Below are 16,957 nucleotides of genomic sequence, written 5' to 3' on the forward strand. Positions count from 1 at the left end.
TGAATAAGCCTCACATAGACTCAGCTGTCAATCATTGTTAATAAGCTTCACATAGACTCAGCTGTCAATCATTGTTAATAAGCCTCACATGGACTCAGCTGTCAATCATTGTGAATAAGCCTCACATAGACTCAGCTGTCAATCATTGTTAATAAAACTCACATAGACTCAGCTGTCAATCATTGTTAATAAGCCTCACATAGACTCAACTGTCAATCATTGTTAATAAAACACACATAGACTCAGCTGTCAATCATTGTTAATAAGCTTCACATAGACTCAGCTGTCAATCATTGTGAATAAGCCTCACATAGACTCAGCTGTCAATCATTGTAAACCTCACATAGACTCAGCTGTCAATCATTGTTAATAAGCCTCACATAGACTCAGCTTTCAATCATTGTTAATAAAACTCACATAGACTCAGCTGTCAATCATTGTTAATAAGCCTCACATAGACTCAGCTGTCAATCATTGTAAACCTCACATAGACTCAGCTGTCAATCATTGTTAATAAGCCTCACATAGACTCAACTGTCAATCATTGTTAATAAAACTCACATAGACTCAGCTGTCAATCATTGTTAATAAAACTCACATAGACTCAGCTGTCAATCATTGTGAATAAGCCTCACATAGACTCAGCTGTCAATCATTGTTAATAAGCCTCACATAGACTCAGCTGTCAATCATTGTTAATAAACTTCGCATAGACTCAGCTGTCAATCATTGTTAATAAACCTCACATAGACTCAGCTGTCAATCATTGTTAGTAAGCCTCACATAGACTCAGCTGTCAATCATTGTTAATAAGCCTCACATACACTCAGCTGTCAATCATTGTGAATAAAACTCACATATACTCAGCTGTCAATCATTGTTAATAAGCCTCACATAGACTCAGCTGTCAATCATTAATAAACCTCACATAGACTCAGCTGTCAATCATTGTTAATAAAACTCACATAGACTCAACTGTCAATCATTCTGAATAAGCCTCACATAGACTCAACTGTCAATCATTGTGAATAAACCTCACATAGACTCAGCTGTCAATCATTGTTAATAAGCCTCAAATAGACTCAGCTGTCAATCATTGTTAATAAGCCTCAAATAGACTCAGCTGCCCAATCCTTCTCATATGCTAAATGAAATAGTGTTCAACTTGATCTAATGAGATTCTGTCTGTGACCATTGTATACATTAATTCATCAAACAATGAATGATATTTTTAGCCGAGTTGCAACGAAGTTGAACTCGGCTATTGGTTTGGTGATGCGGGCGGTTGGGCATCAACAATTGGTTTCCGGATGATAACTCGAAAAGTTTACAATCTAATCAAATGAAACTTTGATATATTGTTGGGTACCAGCTAAGGAAAAACCCTATTGATTTTGGAGAAAAAAGGTCAAGGTCACAGTGACCGAATATAGAATGAAAATTTCAGAAAAATTTGGTGTCCGGATGATAACTCAGAAAGTTTAAATCCGAATCAAATGAAACTTTGATATATTGTTGAGTACCAGGTAAGGAAAACCCTATTGATTTTGGAGAAAAAGGGTCAAAGGTCAAGGTCACAGTGACGGAATATAGAATGAAAATTTCAGAAATATTTGGTTTCCATATGATAACTCAGAAAGTTTAAATCCGAATCAAATGATACTTAAAGATATTGTTATGTACCAGGTAAGGAAGACCCCATTTGATTTTGGAGAAAATAGGTCAAAGGTCAAGGTCCAAAATAGATTTAAAATTCCAAAAAAATTTGGTTCCCGGAGGATAACTTTGATATATTGTTGGATACCAGCAAAGCAAGGCCCCTTTTGATTTTAGAGAACAAAGGTCAAGGTCACAGTGACCGAAAATAGATTGAAAACTTCAGACAAATATGGTTTCTGGACAGTAACTCGAAAAGTTTAAAACTGAAATTAGTTCATCACAATTATAAATATGCCACATCATTCCTGACATTACAATGTATCCCATGCAACTCGGCTCATGCACCCCTGGGTGCATATATTGATTTTTTTTAATTCACGCAAATATGAAAGGTGCTATAGAGAAGACATTTTTAAAAAGCACATTAGTGGGTTATGGAAATTTGTTTGCTCTCCATTTGGTATTTATGCAATATGATTTTCAAAGAAGGATTGTGCAGCAATTTACATTCTTTTAAAAGTGTTGAAACTGGCCTTGTAACTTCAAATTTAAAGATGAATCACACTTGTCTGTTAATTTCTTGGGACAGACATGGTGGCTCAATTTTAACATGATTTGTCATGGTGGCTCAATTTTAACATGATTTGTCATGGTGGCTCAATTTTAACATGGTTTGGCAGTGTGATTTCACAATTTCGTCATGTACTAAAAAAAATAACATTGTTACGTAGATATTTAGGTACTTACATTTTGCAATTGTTATGTAGGTATTTACATTTTGTTTTTGCCTTTGATATCTTCATAAATTGTAATGATGGCCATTTCGTCATGAATACGCTGCATTTGTAAACACTGAGTGTGCTTAGACAGTATGTCTGTTTTAACACGAAACTCCAACAGAAATGAAAATAGAAACAATGTAAATAGAAGAAATACATTTCATTTTTGAAAATATATGAGGTTATGAACTGCTACACTTCACACCAACATACTTCATGAAGCACCAACTCCTTCTTAAATATAGACAATAGTGCACTTGTCCAACAGCACCTGTCCAACAGAACAGATATTTCAAATGTCTATTAAATCGATATAACTTAGTATGATTGTCTATTAAATCCCTATAATTTACTAAGAATGTCTGTTAAATCCCTATAATTTACTAGGATTGTGTATTAAATCCCTATAATTTACTAGGATTGTGTATTAAATCCCAATAATTTACTAGGATTGTCTGTTAAATCCCAATAATTTACTAGGATTGTGTATTAAATCCCAATAATTTACTAGGATTGTGTATTAAATCCCTATAATTTACTAAGATTGTCTATTAAATCCCTATAATTTACTAGGATTGCCTATTAAATCCCTATAATTTACTAGGATTGCCTATTAAATCCCTATAATTTACTAGGATTGTCTATTAAATATCTTTAATTTACTATAATTGTGTATTAAATCCCTATAATTTAATAGGATTGTCCATTAAATCCCTATAATTTACTAGGATTGTCTATTAAATCCCTATAATTTACTAGGATTGTCTATTAAATCCCTATAATTTACTAGGATTGCCTATTAAATCCCTATAATTTACTAGGATTGTCTATCAAATCTCTATAATTTACTATAATTGTCTATTAAATCCCTATAATTTACTATGATTGTGTATTAAATCCCTATAATCTACTATAATTGTCTATTAAATCCCTATAATTTACTATGATTGTGTATTAAATCCCTATAATTTACTATGATTGTCTATTAAATCCTTATAATTTACTATGAAGGTCTATTAAATCCCAATAATTTACTATGATTGTCTATTAAATCCCTATAATTTACTACAATTGTGTATTAAATCCCAATAATTTACTAGGATTGTCTATTAAATCCCTATAATTTACTAGGATTGTTCATTAAATCCCTGTAATTTACTATGAATGTTTATTAAATCCCTATAATTTACTAAGATTGTCTATTAAATCTCTATAATTTACTAGGATTGTGTATTAAATCCCTATAATTTACTATGATTGTCTATTAAATCCCTAATATAATTTACTATAATTGTCTATTAAATCCCTATAATTTACTATGATTGTCTATTAAATCCCTATAATTTACTATGAATGTTTATTAAATCCCTATAATTTACTATGAATGTTTATTAAATCCCTATAATTTACTAGGATTGTCTATTAAATCCCTGTAATTTACTAGGATTGTCCATTAAATCCCTATAATTTACTATGATTGTCTATTAAATCCCTAATATAATTTACTATAATTGTCTATTAAATCCCTATAATTTACTATGATTGTCTATTAAATCCCTATAATTTACTATGAATGTTTATTAAATCCCTATAATTTACTATGAATGTTTATTAAATCCCTATAACTTACTATGATTGTCTATTAAATCCCTATAATTTACTAGGAGTGTCTATTAAATCCCTATAATTTACTATGATTGTCTTGAGTTTACAATGCTATACTTGTGTAAACCAACACGCATTATGTAATTTTAGAACTACAAAAACTATATAGTCAAGAAATGTATAATTGTATCTATAGATTAACTGAAATAATACTTTTCAAATTTCTATTTCAGATAATTGAAGACTTGGACGCTGGTGATGAGACCAGCGGACTTCAGTTCGGTTCCAAACTGGACGATATTGTCCGTCTGATGGACACTGACTCCTGACTATATGAAAGCTGAAGTGGGGTCATGTGATAGCATTAGAATTAATGCATCATAGTGAGATTTTGTCGCTCGGTGTTACAATTTCAGCATAGCTATTTTGTGTTTGATGAATCAAACATTCATATATGAATGAAAGCAGGAAAATCAAAAGCAAGCTGGAGTGTGACTTAATCAAAGAGCTAGCATTTAAATCAACAATATTTTATACCCAATACTGCACACCAATTATGTACCAGCTTAATATATGTTATGCAATGCCATAGTACATTTTATTTTTTTATGTTATACAAATTTTTCCTTTAAATTTTGGTTTGAATAGTCAAGACAGTTGAAGTTATAAGAGGTTGATGAAAGAATTTGAAGAACTTTTATTACTCTGCGATATTTTGATATTTTAGAATATACAGCTGAAATGTAAGATTGAAATCTTGTAAGATATTGAAGATGTCATGTGATTTTGATGATTTGTGTACTTCACAGGTATTTGTACTGTGTATCTTATAAATGCAATACTTTACATAGTGCTATTTTTAAACCAAATGACTGCAATACTGCCTTGATTTTTTTATACAGTAAAACTTGCTTTTAAGGAATTCAAAGTGACACGTTCTAAGATTCTTTATCTTTGTCTAAGTAAGTTCTCTAATTATATTTACAAGGCTGTTCCTTATATTTAAAAAATGAATAGGTAAAAACTTTTGTTTGCATGTACATCAGCAAATTCCTTATTGCCAGTCAAAAGAGCATTTAATTTCCTAAAATTTTGATTTTGTTTGTACATAAAAGATATACATATAATAGACATTTAGTAAGTTTACATTTATTGCTATTTTAACTGGTTAGAGCGTGTGGATTAGATTTATCATAAACAAAAGAAATGAAATTGTTGAATTAATTTTGAGAAATAAATCCTTAAAACTATTTTCTTGTCAAGGATTAATGAAGGATAAGGCAGGGGATTTTAGAATTATTCCTTATATCACAGATTTCTTAGTAAAAGAGTTCCTTATAAACTGGTTATTCTGTATATATCAACACAGACCAAATGTTGTTCAATACCAAATATCTGTTCTGTGCATTTTTGTTAGATATGTTTGGTAAATAATTTGTAAGTCTTCAAATCCTAATGATTTTAGACATAAAGTGTGCCTTTCTTGATATTGTATTCCAGGATGACTGTGTCTGAAGGGGGAAAGCAAATTTTGAGAACCCCACCCTGCCCAAAATAAAATTGGAAATATCAATAATTATTTACCAGGTATCTGATAATTTTATGACTGGAAGATTTGGTGGAATTTTCTCAACAACAAAAAAAGTACATGTACTTTATTTCCTCACACAGGCCACAGCCTTCTTGGACCAGCCTTTTATTTACCATGCATATTGCACTGTATTTGAAATCTGGAAATTATTTTCTCAATCTAACTGTTGTACTGGAGCTTTTGTACAGACATATTGTCTTCATCTCAGAAATGAAATGTGAGCTTTTGATCCACATGTATGACTGTTTAATATGTCATTTGTGTGCAATTTATGGCGAAACTATTTTTCAAGTTCATTTAACAACAGAGATTTTTATTCTCCTGATACAATATACAGTTGACTATTGAATACATTATAATATGATTTTTAAGAATCGGGTGTCTTTTCATGTTCAGGAATATCGGGTATACAAACTCACCAAATTTTCATTGATCAAAATTTTCCCAATTTAAAATGGTCATTTTTTTATGCCTACAGTTGAACCTTTCCTGCCAATTTTGATTATGAGAATTTCAGCAAGTACATTTCTGGTTTCATGTTATTTTTTGTAGAAAGTTAAATTTCGGGAATTAAACACAATTTTTTTAAGAAATCCAGGCTGTATAAGATTTGTTATTTACAGTAAATCATGGTTATAGTGAACCTCCTGGGCCAGTGAAAAATAATTCTTTATTATAAAAACTTAATTATATCCAGTAAAATTTCCGTTATTTTCCTTTCATAAGGAATTAATACCACTTTGCAATAGGCGTGAAATCGTGATAAGGATGAATTCATTATAAACATGTCTTGTTATAAGTATCTTTTACTGTACAGTCTTTCTATAGAACGCTTTCATATAAATCTGTTTATTCTCGCTGGGTGAAGGTGCACAGTTTTGTTCCTGCTAGATATATCTTACTGCGGTAGATAAATTATTATATACCTCTTGTTAACTGAATTGTGATTTATCAATTGTTAACTGAATTGTGATTTATTAATTGTTAATCTGTATTGAAGGTTTCTTGGAAGGTTTTGATATTTGAAGTTTACATTGTAAGACAAATCTATAAAGACAATCTTATTCAAAAAGGTTGCCTAATTTTGATTTCTAATTATATGCTAGTAAATCTCTAAATTTTTAAGTTACATGGTGTTCTGAATTTTCCTGAGGGGGCACACGGTGGGATTCTCTATCTGCATTGTGTATAGTTGCCACACCCTCCCTCAACGTAGGGTAACTCCCTGGGTATTGTAACATAAACCTCATCCTAAATGATAAAGCTTTCTTATAAGAGCACGCTAACCATTACTAAATTCAGCTTCATCCACATTTGGCAAAACAAAAAAAAATGATGATGACACCTCTTCAAATACTCATATGTATTTGAAGTGTAGCAAGTATGTCATATACCAGTCAGCCATACGTGATATTATTTATACATTTTAGATTGTTGTAAAGATATGACATTTGGGCCAAACCCAATGAGGTACCTGTACATATATATAAAACTATTACGATTATAAATTCGCAGGTTAATACTCGGTAATGTGACATCACACTTTTTGTACGAGGACCCTCTTGCAGTTAACATTAGTAATTATTGTAACTTCTGAGAAATTCACATTTTTCGTGGTTGTATAATCTTAATGGTTTTGTTGGTGCTTCTTATCCGCGAATTTAAAAATTATGGCAAAGTTAAAATTTACTGAACGTTAAATATTACTCCTGCTAAACAGTGACAAATGACCCAAAGTACCCAAACAAATTATTCTGATTATTGAACAAGAACCACCTATTGATTAAGTCTACTAATTATCACATGCAAGTATCAGTGGTATGTTATATTTTTATTATTAGCTGATTTTTTAACTAACATCTTTTTTGTTCAATTTTACAATGAACATAAAGTTTCTTGGATTGAGTTGTACATATGTAGATGAGCTGTCATTTTTATTGTGTGTTTTATTTGATGAGGGATGGTTTGAATGTGTTCATATGAAATACAGAGATAATTAACGGTAATGATATACACTGGTTAACCAGTCATTCCATTAAAACAATGTATTATTCTCACCATGCTTATTATATGAAATAGAGCAAGGAAGTAAATAAAGATTTCCTCTACATCTGAGTTTTTATTTAAAGATTGCCCAAGGTTGTGTGTATTGGTAAGAGGCTCTAATGTTGTGTCGACATTGTAAACCCCCCCCCCCCCCCCCCCAAAACCCTGGATTATTATACAATTTGTTGACTTGGTCACTAGCCTGGTTTACACTGAATTCCTACCTGTTAATATGCTCTATGATGTAATATATCAAGGGAGACAACTCTTCAGTAATAGGAGGAGTTTTTGTGTAGATGTTACTGAGCTGTGTGGAAAGTGTTCTAATTATTCAGTGATTCTCAAAATAAACCTAATGGTGTTTAACACTATCATCAGTTAAGGGATGCCATTTAAGAGATAACTCTTATTTCCAATCTGAGCGATAGAATTTGTCTCTGCCTTATGGTGTTTAACAAGTGGTAACAGAGCATGAGATCAAGTTCAAGGTAGTGAACTGAGTCGGAGGAAGCAGAAAGTGAGTCTGTGAATCAGAGAAGGAAGATACGGCGATCAAGGTTAATCCACCAGTGTTTAAATCCTGATCTAAGCCTTATGAACTGTACAGAGATGATTTACCTGCTTGGAGTGAAGTTAAACACCTTGACGATTGTTGCACTTACATTGACACTAAAATTCGGAGAACGTTTTTGAACAAACCAAGCTTGAAGATTTAAAACAAGAGTAAGGTTTTAAAACTTTTCTTGATAGACATCTAGCTAAATTTGACATAGCTGACAGTTTAAAAAAAACTTAAGGGCCTTAAAAGGAGTGAAGAGCAATCGATGAAGGAATTAAAAACAATCCCCGACACTAAGTACTGAAAATTTGAGAGATAGAAAAGGTAACTTCCTTCGAAAATATTACCGTCTAAGAAAAGCAAACATCTCAAATGAGCAAATCTTAAAGTTTTGACGGGAATGAACTATGAAAATAAACTCACATTACGTAAAGAAGCAAATAAATCATTGAAGACGTTGATTAGGGAAGGTGGACATACACTGTGTGTGTTACATCTCGTCAGGAAATATAACCGATAACGCTACATTTTACATATACACAGCGTGTGTTACATCTCGTCAGGAAAAGTAACCGATAACGCTACATTTTACATATACACAGCGTGTGTTACATCTCGTCAGGAAATATAACCGATAACGCTACATTTTACATATACACAGTCAATCTCTACCCAGAGTTATCGTTCCCGCTACGCTCCACTAATACCTCGGTCAACGTCTAAGAATCATATCAAAACGTACTAACACTAACTTAGCATATCAAACTGTAATGATCATATCTAAGCAAATCAAACACTTGTCTGAATTTTATAAACGCAGAAGCTGGTAAATATGAGACACCTGAGCGAATTAAAAGGTTTTATATAAATATTCATTCATCCAATAATACTAGAATAATCATGGAATTCGTTGTTTTTGTGAACTTGCTCTTAAGATTTTAAGCTTAAGGTGGGTCCTAAGTCCTGGATTTTTGGGGTTTAGGTAGCATTTTTTTGTTTGGAATCAATAAATTAACATTCAGAGTAATGAGAAAAGGCAAAATAGTTAAGGATTTCCATATTAATTTTCATTACAGACACTACTGAAGTAATGCACCAATATGTAGATTTTTATGAAATTCATTGGAAACAGTTATCTGTTGTTATTTTAAAATTTAAAAAAAATAATTTAAATTGCATTTATTTATCAGGAAACATGTCAATAACTAAAACACATGTCATTTTCAATCTGTTCATCAAGTTTTAGTACAATAAGTGCAAAATTATTGAATTAGCCTTATTCTCCAAAATGTTAAAAAAACAAAACAAATATGGACACAATTTCCTTATAGCATTGTTTACATATCATTTTTTTTCTGTATTTATTAGTAGATGTACATATGTTATATTTATTTATGGGAAAAAATCCATACCTTTCCTTAATAATTTCAAATCTATAGCTTCCAGAGTATGTATACCCCGGGTCCCCCATAAAAAACCTAAGTCTGGCACCATACAGCTGAGCTATTCAAAACCACTCATGGATAATTCCTTGTCACCTTGGTAAAATGTTTGTGAAAAATATAGGAAATCTATTGCATAATGGACTTGATAAATAATTTAATGTAAACAGAGTTATTGTCCTTGGATTCAACATTTTGAAACACATCATTGACTATTCAAATATAACTAACACTTTTGAAATATTTTATGGCTAACAAGATTTTTTACAATAACTTGAAAAAGACTCCAACAAAATTTATGTTCCAGTCATTAAATTATTGACTTTGCAAAATCTTATGACGTCACAGGAGTGTGGAACTACGTTAACACTAAAACTTGTAAAATCATACTTTATAATGCAATAGGTAGAAATAAGTTTTGCCAAGAATCTTGACATCAGACGTTGACAGAGGTGTTGTAGCGCAGCGTAATACGCCCTCTGGTGAGAGATTGATACACAGTGTGATAAGAACATAAAACTAGAACCAGCATTTTAACAGAAAATGAAGAGGCACTATTGGCTGCAGGTTATCTACGAAGAGGTAACAACTATGGAAATAGAGGGCTATGGTAGGGGTGATGGCAGAGGTTCAGGATTTTACTCTACAGCGTGGGACCTCAGGGTGCTGATGGGAACATGTTGACTTGTGGATCTTTCCAGCATCTCGTAGCAAAGTATCCAGACAGTTGGAAAAATCTATATGATGTACATGTAAGACAGGGAAAGCCTTTAGAAGAACATGCAGTTTTGTTCACAGGATGAAAGGTGAAGATAATGAACAGTGAACAATCTCATAACTCCTATAAGCAATGCAAAACAGAGAGTTGGGCAAACACGGAGTCCTGGACACACCAGATACCATTAAAGTGATGTCAGCCAACTCGGAACAGAGGCACGTAACTGCAGTACTTGATAGTTCATGTAGTGGCACTGTCTGCGAAAAGAAAAGCTTATGGAAAAGATCGTGGGAAAGTGTTGAGACATGAAGGGCATAAAGTCTTCAAATTTAGTGTTGGACAAGATTGAAATCTGAAGGTGACTACGATTTACCTGTGAGTATGGTTTATAAATAAAGCTGTCACAGTTAAAACAGATGTGGTTAACTAGGACATCTCTTTACTGCTCTCCAGAACCGCAATGAAAAAGACAGAAGTAAAATTGGATTTGGAGAAGGATAACACTGCCATCGTGAGACAAGGTCACATCTGACCATTAGTGTATACCAACTGACAAATCGGCCATTAGTGTATACCAACTGAGAAATCGGAGACTGCACTATGGAAGAGGTAAACTCGGTTAAACTAGAAAAATTGGAACCTCAAAAGTGTAAGTCAACTCTACTAAAATTCATCGGGAGTTTGCGCACACCCATAAATGGAGACTAGCAACTTTGTTAAAAGATACAGGAGTATGGAAGGAATGGTTTGAGGAACATTTGTTGGTAATAGAACAAAGGTGTGTCCTTTTAAAGAATATGCAAAACGCCACCCAAACCAGTAGTATAAATGCCAGTGCTGGGATTTCAGCAAGAAGTTTGCGATGGACGTCAAACAGTACAATGATCACGAGATATTACACATGTTAGATATGTGAACAAAATAAAAAGTCTCTGTCTTCATTCAACGAAAGAGGCTAAGTGATGTGATTGACACCATGATGAAGAACTGGGGGTTTGAAATAATGGGAGCATTGCATGACGGACAGTTGGGAATTTAGTTCAGATGAAACGCGAGGACAAGCATCTATCCTCAGTATTCGTTTATGCCCATTTCAAAATGGACTTTGTGAATGTGTTCATGCAATAACATACGATGCTGATTAAGCTTGATGATTGATTGATTGAATATTGTTTAATATTGCTCGAGAATATTTCACTCATATGGAGACGTCATCACTGCCGGTGAAGGGCTGCAAAATTTAGCCCTATGCTCGGCGCTTATGGCCTTTGAACAGGGGAATCTTTATCGTGTCATAGCTGCTGTGACACAGGGCCTCGGGTTTTGCGGCCTCATCTGAAGAACCACCCCATTCAGTTGACTCTTACGACAAGAAAGGGGGTATTGAGGACCTATTTTTACCCGGATGCTCGCGGGATTGATTAAAGGTGAAACTGAAAACAGTTAATATTGAAGCACGTCTTACATATGCTAATATGGCAAGAAACTTATTTCAAGTTTGGAATGCATTTAGCAGACTTCAGTTAAAATTGGTTAGAATCTGAATTTGCCAAACAACATGAAGCAGATTTGCTTGCATTCGAAGGAAGCACAAGTTCTGAGAAATATCTAGACATTTGAACACCCAGCATGAAGCACGACGCGCCTTTATTCAAAGTGAAGCAGACGAAAGAATTCGAAAAAAAATCTCCCGTTCCAAAATAAGAGGAAACATGACAATGGTGAGGTGGTGGTGTTTTACTAAAGAGCGGGTCGAGGGCGCTGGTTATCCCTAGTAGACTATGCTAAATTAAACAGGATCGGTCAGAAATAGAACTGAATGAAGATAGGTTTTAGAAACAATGCGTATAATGAAAAGTTAAGATGGTGATGTGAAAGCGGAGACTGTTGTTCCAAATACTAGTTCAGGAACACTTACTCAGGTACCAGAGCAACACAACCATGAAGTGAAACCAAAGATTAAACATAGACAAAGACTGAACACAGACAAAGACTGAACATAAACATAGTCTGAACACAGACAAAGACTGAACACAGACAAAGACTGAATATAAACAAAGACTGAACACAGACAAAGACTGAATATAAACAAAGACTGAACACAGACAAAGATTGAACATAAACAAAAACTGAACACAAACAAAGACTGAACATAGACAAAGACTGAACACAGACAAAGACTGAACAAAGACTGAACATAGACAAAGACTGAACACAGACAAAGACTGAACACAGACAAAGACTGAGCACAGACAAAGACTGAACACAGATAAAGACTGAACATAAACATAGTCTGAACACAGACAAAGATTGAACACAGACAAAGACTGAATATAAACAAAGACTGAACACAGACAAAGACTGAATATAAACAAAGACTGAACACAGACAAAGATTGAACATAAACAAAAACTGAACACAAACAAAGACTGAACATAAACAAAGACTGAACACAGACAAAGACTGAACACAGACTGAACATAGACAAAGACTGAACACAGACAAAGACTGAGCACAGACAAAGACTGAATATAAACAAAGACTGAACACAGACAAAGACTGAACATAAACAAAGACTGAACACAGACAAAGACTGAATATAAACAAAGACTGAACACAGACAAAGACTGAACACAGACAAAGACTGAATATAAACAAAGACTGAACACAGACAAAGACTGAACACAGACAAAGACTGAATATAAACAAAGACTGAACACAGACAAAGACTGAACATAAACAAAGACTGAATATAAACAAAGACTGAACACAGACAAAGACTGAACATAGACAAAGACTGAATATAAACAAAGACTGAACACAGACAAAGACTGAACACAGACAAAGACTGAACACAGACACAGACTGAACACAGACAAAGACTGAACATAAACAAAAACTGAACACAGACAAAGACTGAACACAGACAAAGACTAAACATAAACAAAGACTGAACACAGACAAAGACTGAACATAAACATAGACTGAACACAGACAAAGACTGAAGAAAAATTACATTATGAAGTACAAGTTACCAGACTATGAGGAATGGACTACAACAGTACTGAACCCTAACCCTAACCCTAAACCCTAACCCTAACCACTGGGAAGAGCTGGAAAGCGACGGGAACATACCCAAATTGTATAATGTCGACAATGTAGAGAGACGTGTTGATCTAAATACTTCGGAGTGTAAAGTTGTTGACTAAGATAACGTAAATTTAGCCCATTTTCTCAATGAAGCATCTCGAGGTCAATTTTTTCTTGATAATTCCAAATAAACGGAAGTAGATAAACTGCGTCAACCTCATAACTCCTAAAGAGGTGACGATAACGAACAATGATCAATCTTATAGATCCTATAAATTTAGGTGAAGATAACGAACAGTGATCAATCTCATAACTCCTATAAAGGTGAAGATAACGAACAATGATCAGTCTCATAACTCCTATAAAGGTGAAGATAACGAACAGTGATCAATCTCATAACTCCTATCAAGGTAAAGATAACGAACAGTGATCAATCTCATAACTCCTATAAAGGTGAAGATAACAAACAATGATCAATCTTTTAGATCCTATAAATTTAGGTGAAGATAACGAAAAGTGATCAATTTCATAACTCCTATAAAGGTGAAGATAACGAACAGTGATCAATTTCATAACTCCTATAAAGGTGAAGATAACGGACAGTGATCAATCTCATAACTCCTATAAAGGTGAAGATAACGAACAGTGATCAATCTCATAACTCCTATAAAGGTGAAGATAACGAACAGTGATCAATCTCATAACTCCTATAAAGGTGAAGATAACAAACAGTGATCAATCTCATAACTCTTATAGAGGTGAAAATAACGAACAGTGATCAATCTCATAACTCCTATAAAGGTGAAGATAACGAACAGTGATCAATCTCATAACTCCTATAAAGGTGAAGATAACGAACAGTGATCAATCTCATAACTCCTATAAAGGTGAAGATAACGAACAGTGATCAATCTCATAACTCCTATCAAGGTGAAGATAACGAACAGTGATCAATCTCATAACTCCTATAAAGGTAAAGATAACGAACAGTGATCAATCTCATAACTCCTATAAAGGTGAAGAAAGCGAACAGTGATCAATCTCATAACTCCTATAAAGAATACAAAATTAAGAGTAAGGCAAACACGGGCCCCTGGACACACCAGAGGTGGGATCAGGTGCCTAGGATATCAACCAGATGGTTAATAACCGGTAAAGACCGGAACACAAGAGCCAGGTTAGTTTTTGAAGGAGTTCCTTTATCCCTATAGACAGCCCAGCAATATGAATAGGGGCCATCAGGATTTTCCGATCGTAGCAGCTAGCAAAAATTGAATAGTAAGCCTAAGAACTACAGACATAACGTTTGTTATTTTTCAAGTGAACACACTACAAGTGTATCATAAACCGCGTAATGAAAGTGATGCACCCACCGGATTCATATAGAAACTCAAACATGTTTTATTTGGTTTAAAGGATGGTGCTCGTCAATTAAAATAAGTGCTCGTGATGAGTTGCTTAAACTAGGATGCAGTCAATCAAAACTGGGCCCTGCTATGTTTATTATTTCTGACTAGCTAGGATGACATGTTGTCATGTTGATGATTTTCTATATGCTTACGAAAGGGAATTAGAGGTCTCGTTGAGAAAAAAAAGTTGAGGAACAAGATTTCCATGGCATTGGTTCCGTATCTTTGAACTGTAAATTAATTGACCAACTCAACTGGGCAGTGCAAGGTTTACGACCAGATTTAGCATTTGGGTCGGTGTATATACTAGTAAGTACTAAATCAAATCTGCAAAAGTGGCAGGCTCGTCGAGATGTATAAAAGTAATAGGAAAATTGAAAGACAGCATACCAATACATCTCTGACCTCCTCTATGTGGTACAGCTGTAAAAGACTGGGAGATTATTATTTTTTTTATTGATGTAGCATTGACAAATACTGTATAATTGGTATTTTTAGCGAGACGCTTTTGCGATTTTTCCATAAATTATGGGTATACATATTTAGTGAGAGCTAATTCTAGCAACCTTATAATTCCAAGAAAGACAGTTATTACCTCCGATATGGAATAAATATTGGTGACATTCAATTATTTCAGTTATCTCAACACTTGCTAAAAACGCCCTGTCCACCAACAAAACTGATGGAGTCTGTGTCAAAGTATAGGATGCGGCGGTTGAGCATATGTGAAAGGTCTGACCCAGCAGGTCGTAAACGCCGCAATGAAAAGATTAGTCTGATAATTAGTTCTCTTTAATGAGGTCTCCTTTATTTCTCCATGTCGTTTGTTGCACGTCGTCATTGATGATGTGGAAATCTGCTCGTCTTTGGACGGACCAAATAGATAACAAGTAATGTTTGTAAAACTTATATGCCCCCATGGTGCAAAATTTAAAAGAGTTATACATATGCGTCATTTGATTGATAGTTTGACCCTTGATCTTTGACCATGTTGTAACGTGTCAAGGGGGTTCGTAGCCGGTTGATTCCAGGATCTGGGGTTTTGAATTAATTCAACAAGTAAATAATTTTCCTCTGTAAAAATGATTGAACAAAATGATACAGTTTTCCTCTCTAAAGTGATTTAAATATATAACTACTGGTCTGCAAATATATACAAATAAGACCCTTCCCTTACTTAGGGGGAAATCACACTTGGTCGACCTATATTACTACTTTATGAGTTTATACACCTCTAGATAGAGATATGCCTTATTCAGGCAGTAACAACTATCTAATAGGTAAGCCCTAGCCGAATAAAGGTGGTCCAACTCCAGAAGCAGCAGTTACTGTGTTAATGCCTTATTCAGGACGGACAGTGAACTGCTAACCTCTGAAGCCTTACACCTTCCCTAACCGAGGAAGAATGACAAATAAATAGGCGAACCTCCAGGAGGTCAACCTCTAAAATGCTAGCCACTACTGTGGTCAGACTCCAAGCAAATGGTCCTATATAACAAAGAAGTGTGGCAAGCCTCCAATATTTATATAAGGCAATCCACCTGACCAAACTAACCGTTATAATGCTTCTTCTTCCTCCGCTTGGCTTAAAAAAACCTTACTGACTGGCTGCAGCTGTATATATACCCTCTGTGGGTCACATGATCAGCAACAGTTTCTAGATCACCCGCTGCTAGCTAATTGTGTATCAGCCATAGTTAAGTTTCTAGATCACCGTTTCTGTAGGCCTCTTGCAACATTGAAAAACATGAAATCATTACAATGTGAACCGAAAATTAATAGGGATCATCTTCTCTTTATGATGCACCAGTGTACCAAATTTAATGTCTGTCAAGCAAAGGGTTCAGGGTTCTCAAGATATTGAGCATACAATATGTTCCTATGGCCAGAGCGGACTGGCCCTTGACCTCTGCCATGTGACATCAAAATCAATACGGGTCGTCTACTCCTTATATTGTACCAGTGTACTAAGATTGATGGGTTCGTAGCGGACAGTATCTTCTTAACAAGTACGACGGAGTTGTCTCCCATTCTCCGCACAATCCCGCCACCGAGCAGA

At 34.3% G+C, this 16,957-nt stretch overlaps 1 protein-coding gene across 5 annotated transcripts in view; it reads left to right on the forward strand.

Moving 5' to 3' along the window:
- The window catches only part of LOC125655396 (plexin A3-like), a 136,044-nt gene extending 128,302 nt beyond the window's left edge, over nucleotides 1–7,742 (forward strand). For all 5 annotated transcript variants that reach the window (XM_056142951.1, XM_056142956.1, XM_056142952.1 and 2 more), the window contains one exon: nucleotides 4,277–7,742. In XM_056142951.1, the coding sequence (XP_055998926.1) occupies nucleotides 4,277–4,372 (96 nt within the window). In that variant the 3' untranslated portion in view covers nucleotides 4,373–7,742. The remainder of the gene's footprint in view (nucleotides 1–4,276) is intronic.
- Nucleotides 7,743–16,957: the final 9,215 nt, after the last annotated feature.

The sequence above is a fragment of the Ostrea edulis genome, chromosome 7, assembly GCF_947568905.1.
Source record: "Ostrea edulis chromosome 7, xbOstEdul1.1, whole genome shotgun sequence".
Classification (NCBI taxonomy): domain Eukaryota; kingdom Metazoa; phylum Mollusca; class Bivalvia; order Ostreida; family Ostreidae; genus Ostrea; species Ostrea edulis.